The 18909-nt window shown below is 38.0% G+C and overlaps 1 protein-coding gene across 9 annotated transcripts in view; it reads left to right on the top strand.

The window, feature by feature from the left end:
• CUNH14orf39 (chromosome unknown C14orf39 homolog) overlaps positions 1–13517 on the top strand; it is a 32322-nt gene extending 18805 nt beyond the window's left edge. For all 9 annotated transcript variants that reach the window (XM_039383334.1, XM_027711788.2, XM_027711784.2 and 6 more), the window contains 9 exons: positions 3698–3837; positions 4286–4365; positions 6406–6491; positions 6580–6644; positions 7678–7745; positions 9354–9493; positions 9993–10128; positions 11551–11608; positions 12836–13517. In XM_039383334.1, coding sequence (XP_039239268.1) covers positions 3698–3837; positions 4286–4365; positions 6406–6491; positions 6580–6644; positions 7678–7745; positions 9354–9493; positions 9993–10128; positions 11551–11608; positions 12836–13038 — 976 coding nt within the window. In that variant the 3' untranslated portion in view covers positions 13039–13517. The remainder of the gene's footprint in view (positions 1–3697; positions 3838–4285; positions 4366–6405; positions 6492–6579; positions 6645–7677; positions 7746–9353; positions 9494–9992; positions 10129–11550; positions 11609–12835) is intronic.
• The last annotated feature ends 5392 nt before the right edge of the window (positions 13518–18909 follow it).

The following is an 18909-nucleotide window of genomic DNA, read 5'->3' as shown; positions in this document are numbered from 1 at the left end:
ACCTGCCATTTCTACTTTTATCTCCCTGTTGTGGAGCCTTCAGGTGCTTGTACCTCCACCTGTAGCTGTGTCTGCATTGCACACCAGCAGATCTTTTTGGAGCTCTAACTGCAGCAATAATTCCATGGGCTGCATCATGGATAGAAGGTGGTGTAAGCCTTTTACACTACCCTAACTCACAGTGCCTTTTAACCTCCATGTATGCACTTCTGTGATATAGCAAGTGTTATCAGACCAGAACCTGATTATTAATTGATAAGTTTTTCCTAGAGTAAATTTTAAAGGGTTTTGAAGTTTTTTTATGTCAAAAATATCCACAATGTAAAGGCCTGTAGAAAATGGCATAAAATGGTTTTTAAAACCCCTATTTGACATCAATTTATTAAAAGAAGTCTTCACTAGAAAGCATTGAAGTAACTGTTCAAATAACTACTGATGTTAAAAATGAGCATATTATGAAGCTGTGAGCATAAACACTGTGAGGAAAAAAAAACAAATAGAAAATATATTGAGAAAATGAGACGTGAAATAAAACTTTTGCAGACTCAAGGCAATGTACAAAAATACAACAGCAGAATGTGGGTGCCAAAGGCTGTAGTTTCTTGTGAGCTGTCCTGCAGTCACTACAAAGATACTACTGAGCAAAGAAATCTTTGTGGAGATATCTTCATCTGCCACAAAATAAGCAGAAAAAAAGGGAATTGTACTGTGAATCTCCATGAACTGATCCAGACCAGCATGAAACCAGCAGCATCAGGGGAAAGAACTAAAGAGAGCAATGAAAGCACTGAGCAGAACAATGTACAAATTAATACCCATGAAATGCTTTAGAGGGCTACAAGACAAGAAACCAACTTGCAAGTCAATTAATAGGTGCTGATTTATATGTTCTCCTTTGGGTAGGAGAATGGAAATGGTAAATGTTCTTTTAAAAGGCCTGGAACATTTTAGTTGGAATCATTTACTGCTGGCTGGTCAGTTATTGATAAGACTGAGTGCAAAACACAGGTGCCTCTGCTCATACCAGCTGTTCTCTCTGATTTGTGGGCTTTCATAGTTCACCAGTTACACTGACAGTCATCATAGGTAAAATTTGCAAATTAAGAGTTCTCATCAGCCACCAAATAGGACTCAACTCTTTTGAAGCCCTAGTCTTGATTTCTCAATTAGAGATTATATTTATTAGGTAGAAAGGCTGATATCTTGAACTGTGCTACAGCATATATCATGTCCATTCTCTCTGCTTTTCTAAAATGTTTGAGAGAGCTTTAATTTCATTATTCTGTAATTCTGTATTTATTCTTTTTCCGATTTGGTCGTATATTAATTCCACTTCTTATGTTCCAAGAGAGAGCTTTTTGCTAAAACTTCACATAAAAGATGTCCCATGGCAGATTATTGCTGCTCTTTCAGTACCTCTGCGTTACAAGAGATTAACTTTTACTGATCAAAGAAAAAACTTGGTAATATAATTCTTGGAAAAGTACTTAAAAAGTTGTTTCAGGACTTCCAATGTAAACATATATGAAGAGGCAACCCTGTGCTCACCAAACCTCATAGGCAGTTATTAGTTACTAGTCATTTAAAGTCCTGTTTCCCAAAGGAATTGCTGGCATTCTCCTCAGGAGGATACTGAACACGACTTCAGGAGAGTCTTGGAAATACCACAGGAATCAGGTGTGATTCTTCATATGTCTGACCAAACGCACTTGATTCCTAGAGTGAAAATGAAGTAATATTAATCTTTGGGCTTTGTTATGCTACAGTGAAGAAACTATTACTAAGAAAATGCCACTTTATTTTGATTTAAGAATATCTATTTTTTTCTTTACACTTTAAAAAGCGTTCCCTGTTTTGCAGTATGGATCAAGATAAAGATTTTTTTATCTACTCAGATGTCTACTAACAATGAAGCAGAGAAAGAAGACAAATGCTCTTTCTTGCTACTGCAATTTGGACTGTTTTGAGCTTCAGTTTGCAGCTTGATTTTTCTTCCAGTGGTTATTAATTATGTCAGAGAAGATGCCCATGGTTTATTTTTCAACAGTGTTTTTGGGGAGGGAAGGGAACAGCTGTAATGCATACGCATGAAGTTTAACTGCAAGCTCTGTTACTCAAAAAGTGCATATTTAAGAGCTTCTGAATCTGGTTTGTAACTGCCTTTGATACATTCTTCTGAATAGATATGCGTTGTGAAAGAATATTTTTTATGGAGAATATGGAGAATATATTTAATGGAGACTAAATCTTTAGAAAGGTAGAGTTGTCTGCTAGGCTTTACAGGAGCACATGGAAAGTGACTGCAAGAACTTTTAAAAACATAACTTAGCATCCTAAATTCTGTGAAAAAAAAAAATCCAAAGCAAAAGAAAAAAAACCCCAACAACAAAAAACTCCACCCTTATTAGGCTGTCTATGGCAGTCTAGCTGATGACCTTAACCACTGCAGCCTTGTTCCGTTGGTCTTTGAATGCTGATTGTGGTAAAGTGGTCGAATAAGCCACTTTGAACAAAGTGAGGCAGTTTTAGCCAGAGTTCTGTGCTTAGCTGTGTTTTGATTTCTCCTCGTCTTTATGCTCCCTGCATCTGAATTTAAAGATGCACCAGCTGTATACACATCTTATTTCCTGTAATATTCAGTCTTGACACAGGTTTATCTATAATCAGTGTAACTAAAATTGTTTAAAAAATCTCTAATATTCGTAGGGTTTTTCTGATTGCTGTGTTAGGTGGTATATGGTTTGTATGGTTTGTTAGCTCTCAGTCCAGCACAGCACCAGGTGTATATGTAACTACACGTGAAAATGGTCCTTTTCATCAGAGTTACTTGTCTGAGGTGCATTCACAGTTTTATGTGAGCACAGGTATGGATATGAGTTTAATGTGTTAGGCCCATGTATCTTAACCAGTGCTTCTAGTTGGTATTTTTTATTAGTATCGCTAATTTTACTCCACATTGTCTTACAAAGAGCATCCTACATTTTATCTTATTTTTGTTTATGGAACATTTCAGGAAGAACCAACAGACTGACTCAGTTCTTTATTTGTTCTGACCAGCATTGTTCAGTCAGTAACAGACCAGATGTTGTAGCTAGAAGCACAGAGGCACTAAGCAAGAACGCCAGAGAGAAAATAGAATAGAACTCATTATTTTAAAAAATGGTAAACGTTCCTGTGCCAAATAGCCACTTTACCCTTCATTGTTCTGCTAACCTCTGTCTTTCTCCACTGTAAAGAGCTATTTACCCTACACAGATAATTACCCCACAAGTGAAAACACTTGCTGCAGTTTTCTCTTTTGTGTATGTGTAGTGTGAGTATTCCAGACAATCTCAGAGAGAGAGAAAAAGTGTTTTTAAATGTGAAAATGTGATTTCAGAACTACAATAATGATGTACTTTATTCAAAGTGTCAAATTTCAAACTACTAATTCTTTTCTTTGATACTGACAAAATTTAAGTCATCAATGTTCTTATGATTGGCTTGTTACTACTTGGTGGTTTCTTTTTTTCAGTGATATTCTCTGTCTGATATTATTTAAAGAAAACGTCAATTTTTATCAACTACTGGTGCTGAAAGTGGTAGAACCTCACTGACAACATCCAACTCCCTTGAAAACTACACTTATTTGAAGCAGTTATATTTTATGGTTTCTTTTCTCTTGCGACTTAATGATTTTAAATTTAATTCTGTTTAGGATGTTTGAAGAGCCTGAACACACACCTTTGCCAAAAGAGAAACATCAGTGGTGCAAACCATTACCTGTCCTACGCATTCCTCAGAAACTGGTCCAGTCTGTACAGAGTATTAGATTCTCAAATCAACAACCAGAAACAGGTGCAGTGTGTTTAATGATTTCTCAGTGAGGATTTTGGATTATTTTTGTGTAAATGAATGGATAATGCACAACAACAAATCCAGTGAACTGCTCCTACTGTGACAGTTGAAGCCAAGTTTTCAGTGGAAGTTGGGTGCTTACCCATCTTTATGTTCAGGAAATCTTCTGTCTGGTTCCTCTCATACCTATGCAATGAGTAAAGTAACATGACAGATACACCTGATGCATGCTGCCAGAAAAATCTGAAACATGCCTTTAGCACTGTTTGCATTAGTACAGCAAATATTAACTATTATTTGATTAATACTTTCATGTTTTGTGATAATTTTCTTTTCACTCTGTATTGAAAGGAAAATTTATAATCGTTGTTCCCAAGTTTAGTTTAACAATGTCATGCTTTGGATACTTAATCCTATTGACAATATTACATGATATTTATTAATTTAGGGAGAGAAGACAAAGAAAAAACAATGGAACTTTCAGTTGCCACTAGCAGTTCCTCCAATCTTGCAGAAAATTTGTCAGAGGTATGTAGCTCTCCCACTGGTAAAAACATGAGATTATATAATCTGGTTTATGTGGTGGTTTAAATTTAAAACACTTCAAACATGCCTTGTGCTATAATATCTTACATGAAACCTGCCAACCCTGTAATCTTGGTAATCTGCTATTATTTGGTAATGACAACAAAAATCTTTCTTTGGTGCCTTTTCATTCTGAAAATATGTTTGTTCTTGCAAAGCATTCTCATGTCAAACTTGAGGTGCTCCACCTTTCCAACTAATTTTGTGTAATAGTTTTTAAAATTTAGAATAGCCTTTGTAGATTCACTTGGTTTTATGTAGCAAATTTTTTGAGCTTTAAAGGAGGAGCATAATCTTCTATTGCTTCTATTGCTTATCAGCCATCTACTCCATAACGAAGGATTTCATAAAGGACTAAGTGTGCAGGATGCTGTACAGGTGTGCCTACAGTTAACAGCTCAGTTCTGAGGTTTAACCAGAGACAAAAATCTGGGCTGACAGGAATAAAACCATGAACAACCTTTCTTTGTACACTGCAGGAGTCCACAAGTCCATTTTCTGTCTCTCATCTGTAAACACAGAGTTCATATGGCATTTTTATGAAATGGTGAAGTGTATTTGTATCTTAAATATTCAAACACAATCCACCAACCTAGAAACAAGTTGGAGGAACAGCTTGCACAGTTGTGAAAACCACTAATAGTCTCATAGAGAGCAAGGACACTGATAGGAGCAATAGATTGTTAAGGTATTGAAGGAGTACTCAGATAAGGGAAGGCCATAGGAGACAAAGTAAATAGTTTGTGATTGTGTTTGCTGTGCAGAAGCTCCAGAAGCTTCCATATCAAAACCTTCTTTCTAAGGGGCACCTCACTCGTTCTATTTAAACCCAAATGTTATTGAACAATAAAAATCAAGCTAAAATTAAACAGAACCAGTTGTGATTTTCTTAAGAATTTCAAAGGAACTGAAGGACTAAGCGAGGGAATCACTAAATGGTGTAGAGTGGAGCTTGTGGGAGAAGACAGTGTCTTCATAATATAAGACAACATGAAGGGCAGTGGCCAGGTTGAGTGGAACGAGGCCAGAAGAAATTTCAAGCAATTCTCATTTGTGACTGGCTGAGGGAGTTGGACATGACAAGGATGATGGAAGGGGCTGTTGCCAGGGTAATCTAGAGATGAGGCTGCAAATCTAGGACTTAGAATGGCACTTAGACAATACTGAGAAGCAGTAAGTCAAGGTTAAGAGAACTTTCAGAAAGGATGATGACAACAAGGAAAAGAAGATGGAGTCTGAGGCAAAATAAGATTGGAAGAAAGGTTGCTATGCTTCAGAGAAGGTGTGCTGTAAACTTCAGGAGTTGAGTGGCAGACAGATAATGCAGAACCAGCCCTTTAGTCCCCTATCCTGAACTGAATTCAGATTGATACATTTTGTAAATTAAAAATAAACCAGAACTAGATGTTCCCTGTGAAATAATGTGTTATCTGATGCAGAGGTATAGAACCCTGGTGCCACTCTGCCCTTAAGGCACAAAGACACCCTAGATATGAGAGTTAGGGCTTTTGATCTGATAAAAATCTGTGAGCTGGGAATACTTCCATGTTTTCTGAAGTTTTTCAATCCACACAGGAGATCTGTGCTGACTGAGACTGATGTACATGCTCACATCAGCCTTCAGTGGCAGAGGCAGGCCTGGCCCAGCCCTTTTTGTGTTGAGAAGCAGCAGCAGCAAACCTGGATAAAGGTCGTAAATTACGTAACATTATTTGTGTCACAGAGGAGTTAATTATTCACATCGAGTTATCGGTGTTGTGACTAAGACTTTATAAAAAATTATAGAAGTGATTTTGGGTATCATGCTGTCAAAATGTAGATAATGGAAATACAGGCAAAAAGGTAGGGTTTTTTTTACATTGCCTGATCCTTAATTCCCGGTTAAAAGAAGGGATTTCCACAGTGTAAGAAGAAATTAAGGTGATACTGTTGATGTGACAATTTCATTTGCTGCCTCATTTGAATTTTTCTTCTGCCTTTTAGATGGTTATTGACACCGCAGGGACCAATAACCCACGAATTGCCCAGGTTCCATCAATAGCAAGCATACAAACCCCAATGAAATTCAGGTAACTTTAATAAAGTAGTTTTCATTCTTAAGGCTGAGGTTTTTGGAAGTAATTCATATTTAGACAAGCAATAATTTTTGTCTTTTAGAGTGACAAATCCTCCAAAGCAGTTGACTTCCAACCAGCAGTTTGAGAGTAAAAAGGCAGTAATGGGTAAGGTACCACTGCAATTTTTTTTATAAGGCTGGATCATATAATTCTAGGGACCAAATTTTCATTCTGGTGTTAAGAGGGCCACCATTTGTATTCCTTTCCCACTTTGATTATTTAGTTCAAACTTTGAGTATAGCAGACAGGCAGATTCATTCTGCATTGACTATTGCCAATGAATAGAGGCTTCCAACAGCTCCTGTAAATTCTTACTCTAGTCTCAAATTACTTGGGTAAAATGAAATCCAGTCTCAAAATCTGCCCAGGAGGCATGAGAAAATGCAAAGAAAAGGGGTATAATAAACCCAGTCATTTAGGAATCTGGAATCATCACATTAAGATTATTAATGACAAAAATTAACTGGAGAAAAACGTACAGAATGTTTACAGAAACAAAACAGGGTAGTTAGAAACACACCTACAGTTTTTGAGATTACAAGGCACTGAACTTCAGTTTAAATATTTTTTTTCTAATTATACTGCCAATTTAGATGCACGTAAAAGGTTATAGTCTATATTTTTTTATAAATAGGACACTACTTCTGTGTCCTGAAACAGTGTCCTTAACCCACAGTGCCTGAGATGTTGCATGACCTGAAGCTTAGAGCAGAAAGTCTGATAACATTCCCTCTCATCCTCCTTTAAACACTTCATCACTGTCACACAGATGTGCTTTTTATATTGTCCCCACCTGGTTTCTATTGACTGGCATTTAGCACTCTCAGAGGGCAATGGCTGGATTAGACAAACACAGCACTCTCAGGGAACAATGGGTAGGTTTAGAGAACACACCAAAACACGGGAAGCAGCCCGAGTAATGCTGTGACAATAGTGAGTAAGTGGCAGAACAAGAAGTAATTATTATGGATGTAGCCACAGAGTGGGTTGTTATGAAAACCACAGTCAGAACACTTCCTCAGCAATAGCAATGCCAACTTAGTAAACCCTCCTCAGGGATTCTTTCCCACAATGTAATTTTTATGTACCTGTTTCAAAGGCTGCTGTAATACAGACAGTGCTGTCTTTTTTTGTGCAGCAAACCAAGAGGCCAAACGTGGTGATAAAGAAGCAGATGAGCCAAAGGAATCTTCGCACATACCTCAAGTAAGCAAAGCATTTCTTATGTCATAAGTAATTAATTTATTTACAATAGTCAAAATATTTTGACATGTTTGAATCATTTGGCAAGAGGTGAATCTCAGAAACTGGCAAAGTGACTCACTATAAGGCACACAACAGGTGAGGAGCCAACCAATACCCTCTGGTTGGTAATATAGTGATCATTGCTCTTGATCACATCATTGTTCTGAGGGGTTTTTTTGCTGCTTTAACAATAGACCATCCTATGCACATCATATTTTTTATATCAATTGGTGCATAACATTTTCATCAGTGTGAGCTGATGAAACATTAAAAAAAAAAGACTGCTTTTGAAACTTAATTTCTCACAAAGAACTGTGATAAATAGGCTCAGTGCTGGCTCCATTGCCACTGCTTTTACCAGGTGTGCCTGGATGTGAGATCAAGCACACATAATATTCAAGTAATATTCAAGCCAGTTGTGTTGCACATGTAGGTAGTATCCACATGTGGTTTAACACCCACCAGCAGCTGAGCACCACACAGCCACTTGCTCCCTGCCCCCCACAGTGGAAAGGGGAACAGAGTCAGAAGGGTAAAAATGGGTTGAGATAGAGACAATTTAACAGGTAAAGCAAAAGCTGTGCATGTAGTGAAACAGAATAAGGAATTCAGTCATTATGTCCTATCTACGGGCAGTTTTTTAGCCATTTCCAGGAACAGAGGGCTCCATCACTCCTAACAGTTGCTTGGGAAGGCAGATGTCATGACTCCAAACATTCCCCTCTTCCTCTTTCTTCCCCACAGCTTTTATTGCTGAGCATGACATTACATGGTGTGCAGTACCTCTGTGGTCAGTTGGGGTCAGCTGTCCCAGCGTGTCCCCTCACAATTCCTTGTGCACCTCCAGCCCACTCAGCAGTGGGAGAGAAACAGAAAAGACCTGGATGTTGTGTGAGCACTGCTCAGCAGTAACTGAAACAGCCCTGAATAATTATCACTGTATCTCCTATGCCATCCACTGTGAAGAATACAATCTCTACCCCAGCCCAAAGCAGCACACAGCTACAACTAGTAGACAAGATCAAGTCTGAGATGCTCTTCATCCTCTGGTTGATTCACTACAGAATGATGCCTGAAACCAACTGATAGAGAAGAAATATTTAAAACAATATTGAGTCTGGTGGAAATTGCTACACAGAATCCAAGTGTACATTCTCATTTAACCTTTTCTGAGGAAGATGAAATATCTCAGTCAACCAAAATATATTCTGCTGGTGATGTTCCTTTATCTCACCAGAGAGCATCAAAAGAGGATTCCAGTGTGACCTTAAACATTATGCTAAGATATACTTTAGAATTACATCTTTTGTTGAAAATGTTAGTTCACAACTTTATTTTTTGGATGAAAATTTTAACTCACAGGAAGTCCATTTTAATTGGGTAAATTAAGGTTACAGTTTTAAGGATGGTGAATATGTCACTGTGAGCATTTTATTAAAATCCTTTTATTTTTCATGAGACATAACTAAACCTAAAGCATATTATGAACGTATTTATAGGTAAATGGGCTAATGATATTTTGGGAAATTTTATACATTATAAACATTGTTGTATATTTCTTTTTAATAGGATGTACACACGTGTTTTAATCCAAATGAAGATAATCCTGACATAGTAGAAGAAAGTGCAGAACCATTTTTAAGAGTACCTAAAACACCTGACTTAAAGGGAAAGAAGATGCAGTTCTCTGAAACACCTCCCTTTGACTTGTATGATTTCAACTTTTATTTGATCTTGAGCAAAAAGCTGTATTGATGTTTATTGTATAAGCCTTTCTGCTGTTCCTGGAAGATACTATAGAAAGAATTTTCTAGAAAACTCGTCTGAAAATATTCAGATTTTTTTTTCCAATTTATTCTAGGCATTTATTAGGTTTTCTTCTTATAATATCCTTTCCACTTGAGGCTGTTTGAAAGAGCAAGACTCTGCTTAGAAATATGAGACACATTGTCTTTTCCTGCAGTAATTTGTACCCCTGATTTCTATCTTTAAATAGGTTGTTGTTGTTAGAAGGGTAGAGAATTGGTAAGAATACCACTTTTGCTTTAAAGAATTGTGTTACCTGTGCTGTGATGCAAAAAGAAATTATTGATGGAAGCTATGGGGATTTAAAAAGGTGAAAAAACAGAAAAAGAACAAAATAGAACAAAAAAAGCCATCATTACTTAGAAAACTATTAATATGGTTTATTCCTTTCTGTATTTACAGCATTCAAAATTTAGGTTGTGAAGAAGGAACATCAAAATCTCCTGCTTTCTTTTCTCTCATGAACTTCTCCCAGAAGTCACCTGGCTTTAACTTCTTTGGTTCTTCTGTGTTTGGGGCACAAAACTCATCTGATGAGGTAAAAATGATTACTTGTGAGTGCCACATTTCCACAAAGCAAAATAAGTGAAGAAAACAGCACTGACAGTGAATGAGATTTTTCAGGCTGGTTATCTTGTAGTAAATTTTTTTTTTTTAATATCTTGCTTAATTTTACTTTGTTGTCCTTTGAAAATGTTTAACTCCTTTCCTGGCAATTCCCCCTATGATGACTTCTGACCAAGTATGAATCTTTCTCGGACGAATCTTGTGCAAATGTAGTGGTGACTTGATTTACCAAAAGGCTTCTGGTTCAGTGTTGCAGTGCAAAATTTAGGTTCTCTAGCAGAATTCCCAGCTCACACACACATCCTCTGTGGTCTTGATGAGGTGAAGAACAGTGAGAAAGGAAGAAAGCACAACCTACTAAGAGCATTGAACAGCAAATATGGAATAGCTATACTTAAATGGAGGAGCTATGTAGACAACTATTTGGAACAAGGAACGGAATCCAGGTCTTCCTTTTCCTTGCAGATTCCCCAACTGCAGCGCTGCCGAGTCAATTTTCCTCTCCTGGGTTATCAGGGAGATAACTGGGGCTCCAGGATGGATGTGTGTCAGTGCCTAGGACAGGGGTTAGGTACCACTTGGCAATGGAGATCCAGACCCCATTGTGCAAATAAGGGATTGGAGCTCAGGTATCTCCTGTTTCAGTGGACGGAAGCTGAAACAGGGGTGAGGGAAAGCACCATGTCATTTTGTGTTTGGCCAGATCCATGTTGCTGGTGTCTTGTAGCATGAGCTGTGTGTAGGAGAGAACACACTGGTGAGCGGTTTGTGAATTGTTGAGGAACGAGTTGGATATTAAGTCGTGCAGTGCTGTCAGAACCCACATTATTTTGTGCCTGTTCAGTGACAGAAACTAAGAATTATCAGACTGTACCAGAGGTGGGATTCTCTGCTGTTAGATTGGAGTTTTGAAGGACTTCAGCATCTATTTTAAATGTAGCGTAAGAACTCTCCTCAAGAGTGACAAGTGATTACCCTGCTACTCTTTCTGGCAATGGTAGGTCCTACTCAGTAGGAACTAATTGTGTTGTTGCTTAGAGGTTTTCTAAAATGTCACAGAATGAAATAATTTTGGGGTTTTTTTTCAGTTTAAACAACAGCAGTTAGCCAGATCAGCTTTTGGACAGCTACCAGTCTGATGTGGGTTTTTTTCTAGGAGAATGGAGGGAGTGTTTGCAGATATGTGCAACTATAATGAAATCTATCTGATCAAAGAGTTTCCTTTGCAACTTTAGGGACTGATATACACCTTTGAATACAGATTTTGTGAAGGCTGCTAGCACTGAGACAGTGTCTTTCTCACCAAAAGCAAAAGAGCATATTACATACCTGCATTAGAGCTTATCTGTTGCCTTTCTCATTTGTTAAATAGAATATTTGTTTACATTTTCAGGCAGAAGAAAATTTTCCTGTGGGAAACCTGAACACTCAGTCCCCACACAAAGATATTGGTAAGTCTGAAACTCAGACGTGCTTGTGTAGACCAGCTGTCTTCTGCTTGTGTTTATATGACTGACAAGCTCATGATCCTGCTTAGCAGAGCACCTTTGTTTGTCTTGAAAGGACAGTCAGGTGTGATAATGTAGCTCAGTGGTTTATTGTGCTCATTTGTGTTTAGATGAGCTTAAATCTTTCCTTGCACGTTTGGCTTCAAATGTCTGAGACACCATGGGAAGAAAAAGAGGTATGAGAAAGAAAGAAATAGCAGTAGTGGCAGGTGTGTTTGAAGCAAACTGAGAGGACCTGCAAGGGAGAAGAAAAATTCAACTCTCAAAGCTTTTTCACAGATAAAAAGAACAGTTATTTTAATGTAAAAAGCTGTAGTACTTGGTAAAAACTACTTTAACTTAAAGATACCAGCTTAGAGTTGGAAAGAGTACATCTGCTTGGGTTTTGTTTCCTCCCTCAACTAAAATGAAAATAAAGTTTCCATCTGATTAAAGAATTCTCAATAGTAAACTAACTTTCATCGATGTAAACTGTTGAAAGTACACAATGTAGAAATGGCACAAAAGAGCAGAATCAGACTTAATACACAGTATCTTTCACTCAGTATGAGTGAGCCACAGACATTTGCATGATCTGTGTGAAGTCCTGGATTTTCTGAAAGGAAAAGCCAATTTTTTGTTATATCAATAGGATCAAAACTTCTGATCAAGCACTTCCCTGAAGGGAACTGTAATCTAATCTTTTTCTTTTGAGGTGCTGCAAGTGCAAAGCTACTTTTTTTTTAAATTGGATGAGTATAGAATATAAGGGTTTATGCATATGTAGCTGTTGTTAAGTGTGTGAATTCTGTGCTACTAAATAAAAATTCAAGTGTTTTTCTGTCAGCAGCTTTGTTTTTCCAAGTATTTCAGTGACTGATCACATTGTTCTCTAAAGAAAGACTTTTGTAGATTCTGTTTACAAAGACCTCTGTTGCTCTGTTGCAAAATATATCATGCACAAGTGTTTTGTTGTTCTGAATCATTCGAGCACTTCACACTTCCTTCGATGTAGATTCTAATAATGACCTCCTGGAAATACCATTTCTAGTGCAGAAATAAACACACAACTGTATGTGGATGCTCAGCAGGACGTTGGGCATAATGTGTTTTTAAAGGAACATATGCTGAATGCAGTATTCTCTCAGTAAGATTTAATCTAATAATAAATATAATGTGTATTCCATACAGGGAGCTTCTTTGGGAAACCTGAAAGTGAGGATGCATTTGCCTTTCCCTTCGCCTCAGAATCAACTTCTCATGCATTTGGAGATGGAAAAGATGACTTTAGTTTTCCATTTGCATTTGGACAGGATCAGAGATCATCACAGTCTCCTTCTATGAAAGGTTTTCATTCTTCCTTACAAAATACAAAGCAATTTACACTCTTTTGAATGCCTTTGACTTCCTTTTAAATTCTTTTCCTACTTAGCCTTGACAAATGTTTTCAGTTTCTGAAGTTAAAGTACAAAGCATTTCATCTTCTCCTTTCATTTCTGTAAGAAATAGTGTAAGAATACATTACTGTAGTTGCTGCAAGAACATGTGTGTGTTGATGCAGATTTATTTTTCTTATTTATTTTCTAAAGGTGTTTTTTTCATAAAATGTTATGATATGCTCTTGCCAAATTGGCACTTAGAAGCAGCAGAAATATCATTTTACAGTAGTGAGTTAATTCAATATCTGTGTGAGAGCACCTAAACATCTAGATGACTACTTTCAGCCTCTGATATAAACTAAATTACTTGTGTTAGTAAGAGTGACTGTTTATTGTAGCAGTAAAAGCTGAATTTGAGTTAAAGACACTGTTTTAAGTATTCTGTGTGTAACAGCTGATTTATAATTTTGAAATAAACATTTTTGTTAATTTTATGTAAAGTTTTGTAGGTATTTCTTAATATCTGGAGTGAAACAATGTTGCAATTCTAATACTTAACATTTCAAATTCGGTCTTTCCACTCAACATACTGAAAGCAAATTTTTTCCTCTTTATCTAATGTCTTTCAAAAAAAGGCAGAGACAGTTCCCAAAGTCTAACTGTGGTCAGCACAAGTGTATCCCTCAGCTCTCCACAAATACCTTTCCTTGTGGAAAGAATGGCTTTGAAGACAATATCAGGGTTACTCAGCAAGGAATTCTGACTATTCTGAGCCAGCACAACCCTGTGCCCTGTGAATCCCTCAGAACCATCTTCTCTAGCACCACAACTTTCACATTTATGGCCTTTGAAGGAAACACCAGATCACTTTGGAGATATTTTTTTTCTGTTACATATGAAGCTTAGGTTACTAATTTTGGATGCTCTTTATGAATTTATGATGGAATTGGGTTTCTCAGTCATTTACTATGAAGCAAACACCCTTCCTGACAGCAGGCAAGCAAAATAGAAGACCACATCATTCAGCAGATTTCACAGAGACATTGCAAATGCACAAATTAGTTAGGGGGGCACATAGACTGAGTGGAACAAGTGGACTAAAAGCATCCTGTCCACAGAATCTTCACAGTCTGCCAAAAAATGTCAACAATGTCAGAAGGGGAGTAGAGTCCCTTTTCCCTCTGCTCACCTGCAAAGCCCTAAATGACCAGAAGCTTGGTTATCTATGCCACTATTTCTTTTCTGCCAAACTCCTAAATGTCTCAGGACCATTTTTTTAACACCCAGATTTTCTTAAGTACTAGTACCTAGAGATTTGTGAAAGTTGGATTTTTTTTTTTTAATGAAGACGAATCAGAAAGTTTTAGTGAAGCCCTGCTGAACTTCAGCTAATAAGAAGTGAGACTCAGCTTTTCTAATCTGCTACATACCTGGCAATGTGAAAAACATAAGGGAGAGGCAAGTTTGAGGCTGTGTTATTTAGGGCTGAAGCTTTCTTTCCCCTCTCCTGATGGATTCTGTCATCCATGTCTCTGACATTAAAGTCCAGAAGCCAAGGCTGCAGGTTGAAGTGGCAGAAACCATAGTTCTAGGTCTTGGTGGATGTTTACTGACAGAAATTGGATAGGCTGATTAATAACATAAAAGAGAAAGCTGCTGAAAAAGAACTCTGAAAGAACCAACCACTCAGCATCTGGGACACTTTACTGAGATCTAAGAGCATGAACTGCTAATAAACACACACTGAGTTTTTTTCATGAATATCAGTCAAATTCTTGTTGGTCTATAGAATCAGTAGCAGTCATGTTGCTGGATTGCTGACACAGAACGTGTCTCACTGACCAACATCATTTTAGTTTGTCCTTTACACACACACCTGACTGCATCCACCTCCGGTCTGAAAGCTGTGTAGACAGAGATTCCCTTGTCAGTGCAGTGAGAGCTGCTTGAGAGCAAAATTCCAGGTATTCCAGGTATTCCACCTGTTACTCCAGCTGAGCTGGAGACCAGGAACCTCCATCAGCGCCGTGGCAGTGGCAGCTGGGAGCTGTAATCTCCTAAAAGCAGTGCAGCTGTCAGCAAGGTGGCAATGGGGTTATGCTGTGCCCTTGTGCTGTGAATCCTTGGAGTGGGGGTTGCCTTTTTGTTCTGTCCTTGTATTGCACCTCATGAAACAGAGCTCAGGTTCACAACTGAGCCCTAAGGTACTAACAGCAAAAAACCTTTCTTAAATAAGCAGAGAAGGGATTTGGCTTTGACTCTTATATGAGTATCCTCCTCACAAGGCAAATGTTTGTTCAGAGCCCTGATATATTTACTGTTCCACTTAAGTTTTTAATGAAGTTTTTGACAGAAAATGACTTCACTTGAAAAATTCCTCGTAAAAGGTAGTGTACCACCCTGCATTAGGTTAAATAAATATTTATAACTAATATTTTATGCCACCAAATTGTGAGGAAATAAAATGATATTTGAAGAAATCAGTTTTCGAATTTCTTGAGTAAAATGTTTGAAGAGTGACTACTGACATTCACACTCCTACCTGCTGCTGTGATGAGACAGACACTGATGCCTCAGTTTTGTTTCTCCCTCAGACATAATAGCTATATGGAGATGATATTTTTCTGCTCAGAAATAACACAGACAGCATGTCTCCACATATGCCTTGTTGTGCAAAGTGGTCTTCCAGTAAAAAAACCCACAACATTATAATTTGTAAAGTAACATAACACCTTGTCTGGAGCACCATCTACTATTTTACTGTTGGTTTTACTGATGCATAAATGTAAAGCATGTTTATAAGCAGTTGGGGGTATTTGGCTAACAAATAAGCAACAGCTGGATAAATTTGGTGCTCAGAAATCCATGTAGCAACTATGAGGTAAAGACTGATGTAACAACTTCCAGCAGTTTTGGGATGTAAGACTTATCGTCATGGAATGCTGTTTTATGGCTTCACGCACCACTTTTGGCAGGAAATTAGACTTTCAGCAAACTGTTCACACTCAAAAATCAAATTTTATGTTAAGAGCAATTTATGAATTTTCTGTAACTTCAGTCCAAGTCTATCAGTATAAAGTGCATATGCTCAGCATAACGTTCTGTAGGACAAATTTTGTTGTGCTTTTATATGTAATACTTAGGTGATAAAACCACAGGAATTATTTATATTTTATGTCAGAAACACTGCTCAGTATTTGAGTATGAGTAGGGCATCTGAGAGTGTTAAAACTGGCTTTTTACCATATTAAATTGTCAGTGATACGTTGTCTGAATACTTTGAGAGGAAAAAAAGCATATGGCACGGCACTGTAGACTCATCTAATTGCTCAGTGATTTTATGTGTAATATAGCAAGAGCAACCAGAATTCTGGATTGGAAAAGCTGCAGTGACAAAAGTGCTACAAAACTGGAGTTACAACCCACAGGGTTGGTTAGATAACATTAAAAGTAAGTAGTGGCTCTGTTTCTATGTTCATATTATTAATAGGATGCAAAAAACATCACCTGTATTCTAAACATCTAACAATTAATGAAAAGTCAATTAAAAAAAAGTGTCAGTGGTTTGCAGCCCTAGTTGCAGCCTTTCCACACAGTTCAAGATAATTAGTTCATAACCTCATTGTACATTGTGCCTCCCCAGCCTGGGCCCTATGTGAAGAAAAAATATCTATTTAATTTTTCATTTCAAGCCTATGAACATAATTAAAACTTCACGTTGGAAGTGCAGGGGCACCTCTGCCTGTGCATGGGCAACATGCAGGCTTTGGGGGCAGGGGTAGAAGAATCCCTGCATCCCAAGAAAACAATCTTACACTATGGCATTAGTACGTTTAAGCATTTCAAGGAAATAAGCTTTAAGTGCTACATATTGTAACAGATTGGAATGTGTAGACTTACAGTATTAGATGGTTGTAATCCCCCCAGTGCAAGGCTGATTGCAAGGGTAGCAAGAGTTGGCTAATCCTTTTCGGCCAATGGCATAAAACAAGGATTAGTTTTTCATTTACTGCAACTGAGTGGGTCATTAGGATCCAAAGACACTAATGAGCCTGAACAGGCAATTGGATTCTGGTTTCAAAGTTATGGGCTAGTTTCAAAGGGGATTGACTGTGTCTTTTAATGATTTAAAACATGATGTTTCGGTGACCTTTTGCCTGAAAAAAATGAATGAAGGATATAACCATGGAACACAAACCTGGAATGTTGACTTTTTTTTCCTCCTGAAACTTGAGTTGTTGCCAGATTCATTGCCTTAGAGGCTGAATGGCTCATTTAGAAATATCTCTGTTGCCTTGCTTTTATGTTCTGCTCTTGATGTCTCCAGAGTTGACACAAGTCACATGCAATCAAGTCTGTGTTCCTGGTGGACAGGCACTGTCCTAATATCCTCTGACTCACACCCAGGTTGTTTGCAGCTCAGCAGTTCTGCTTCCAGACACATCACTTTGTGTTCTGATGCCAACATCTTGCTGAGAAATTGCCTCTTGGCACGTTGTTTCTTGAATCCTGTACCTTGCTTGATTTGATGTGAAGATGATGCTCTTTTTAGCACTTGTAACACATTGCAAAGGTAAATATTTTCCCCCCTCCTTGCTACATCCCAGATTTTCTTCTTTCCAGGAATCACTTGAATTCAGCAATAATACATAGCTTGCATTTTGTTTCATTCAAATCAAGCAATACAGCCAGAAGGGTATGAAGGAAATATCAAAGGATGGACATTCCCATGTTAATAAAATGTTTAGACACATGCAAAAGGCAAATACTTTGACTGTTATAACTCCCCAGGAGAAACAGTGTCAAATGTTTTAATAGCACAAACTTAATTTTCTGTATCACACCACAGTCCACAAAGAAGCCACCAAATTATTTCACACAGCAGAGTACTTACTCAATAATCCTTTGAGACTTGGGCTGGGGAAAATCAGGGAAAGAAGAACTAATGTGAAAAAAAAGTTCTTGCTAGTGGGGAACCAGCTGTTTCGACCGGTGGGAAGCTTGGAAGCTGACAGTCCACGCTGAAACTCAGTTTGGAGCTTGCAGTTCTTGCCTGCTCCCTTCTGCCAGAGCAGGACTGCCTCGAGCTGGGCTCTTGTTGCTCTTCTCTTTTTCTCGAGGCACATGTGTGGCACGTTTTAGCTGTTTCCACAAAACGTGTGATGCTGTGGTCAGGGATAGTGCTCACTGCCGCAGCTGCAAAGGGCTTATGTCCCGAAGTTACGGGTACCAGAAGTGGTTTTAAATGTTTCTCAACAATCACAGAATTGCCAAGCCTCTGAAGCACTCCAGGTATTACCCAGGCAGGACTGATGTGCATCACAATTTTAAATCATGTCTCGTGTGTTTGCAAGTGTCACTGGACACAGTACTGCAAGGTGATTTTTTTTTCCTTGGGAATCTTTCCTGAATACTTCACCAGTCATGTATCTCACTGTTACATACACTGAAGGAGTTATTATAGGCAGCTGCCTGTATATTTTTCTCCCTCACAGTTAGAAGAGGCTCTTGGATAATCTGCCAGTTGTTACTAACATGATCTGAGTGGTGAGAAGTTAAACCAAAGCCCTGACCACCTCTGCTCATTGCACACCCACTGCTGCCACTGCTGCTGTTTTGTTTTCATCTTGACCTAATACTCGTGACTCATCATCAAAGACCAAAGAGCAGCAGAGTTCTGCCAAAAAAAAAAAGATGTAAATTATAAATTATGTGGAAACTAAAGCTGAACTTCAGAGGTGCTTTTAAACCCAGGTTGGCCATCCAGCCAGAGCACTTAAAAGAAGCTGGTTCTTTGAAGTAGGTCATGACTTCATGTAAACTTCCACTTTACCTTGGATTGTGTTCTTCCCTGGTATCCAAAATATAGACTTTTTTTTTTTTTTT

The sequence above is a fragment of the Pipra filicauda genome, unplaced genomic scaffold (assembly GCF_003945595.2).
Source record: "Pipra filicauda isolate LSUMZ 115617 unplaced genomic scaffold, ASM394559v2 scaffold304_size882533_pilon, whole genome shotgun sequence".
Taxonomy (NCBI): Eukaryota; Metazoa; Chordata; class Aves; order Passeriformes; family Pipridae; genus Pipra; species Pipra filicauda.
The sequence above is the reverse complement of the archived record's forward strand: the minus strand, read 5'-3'. Positions and strand labels throughout refer to the sequence as shown.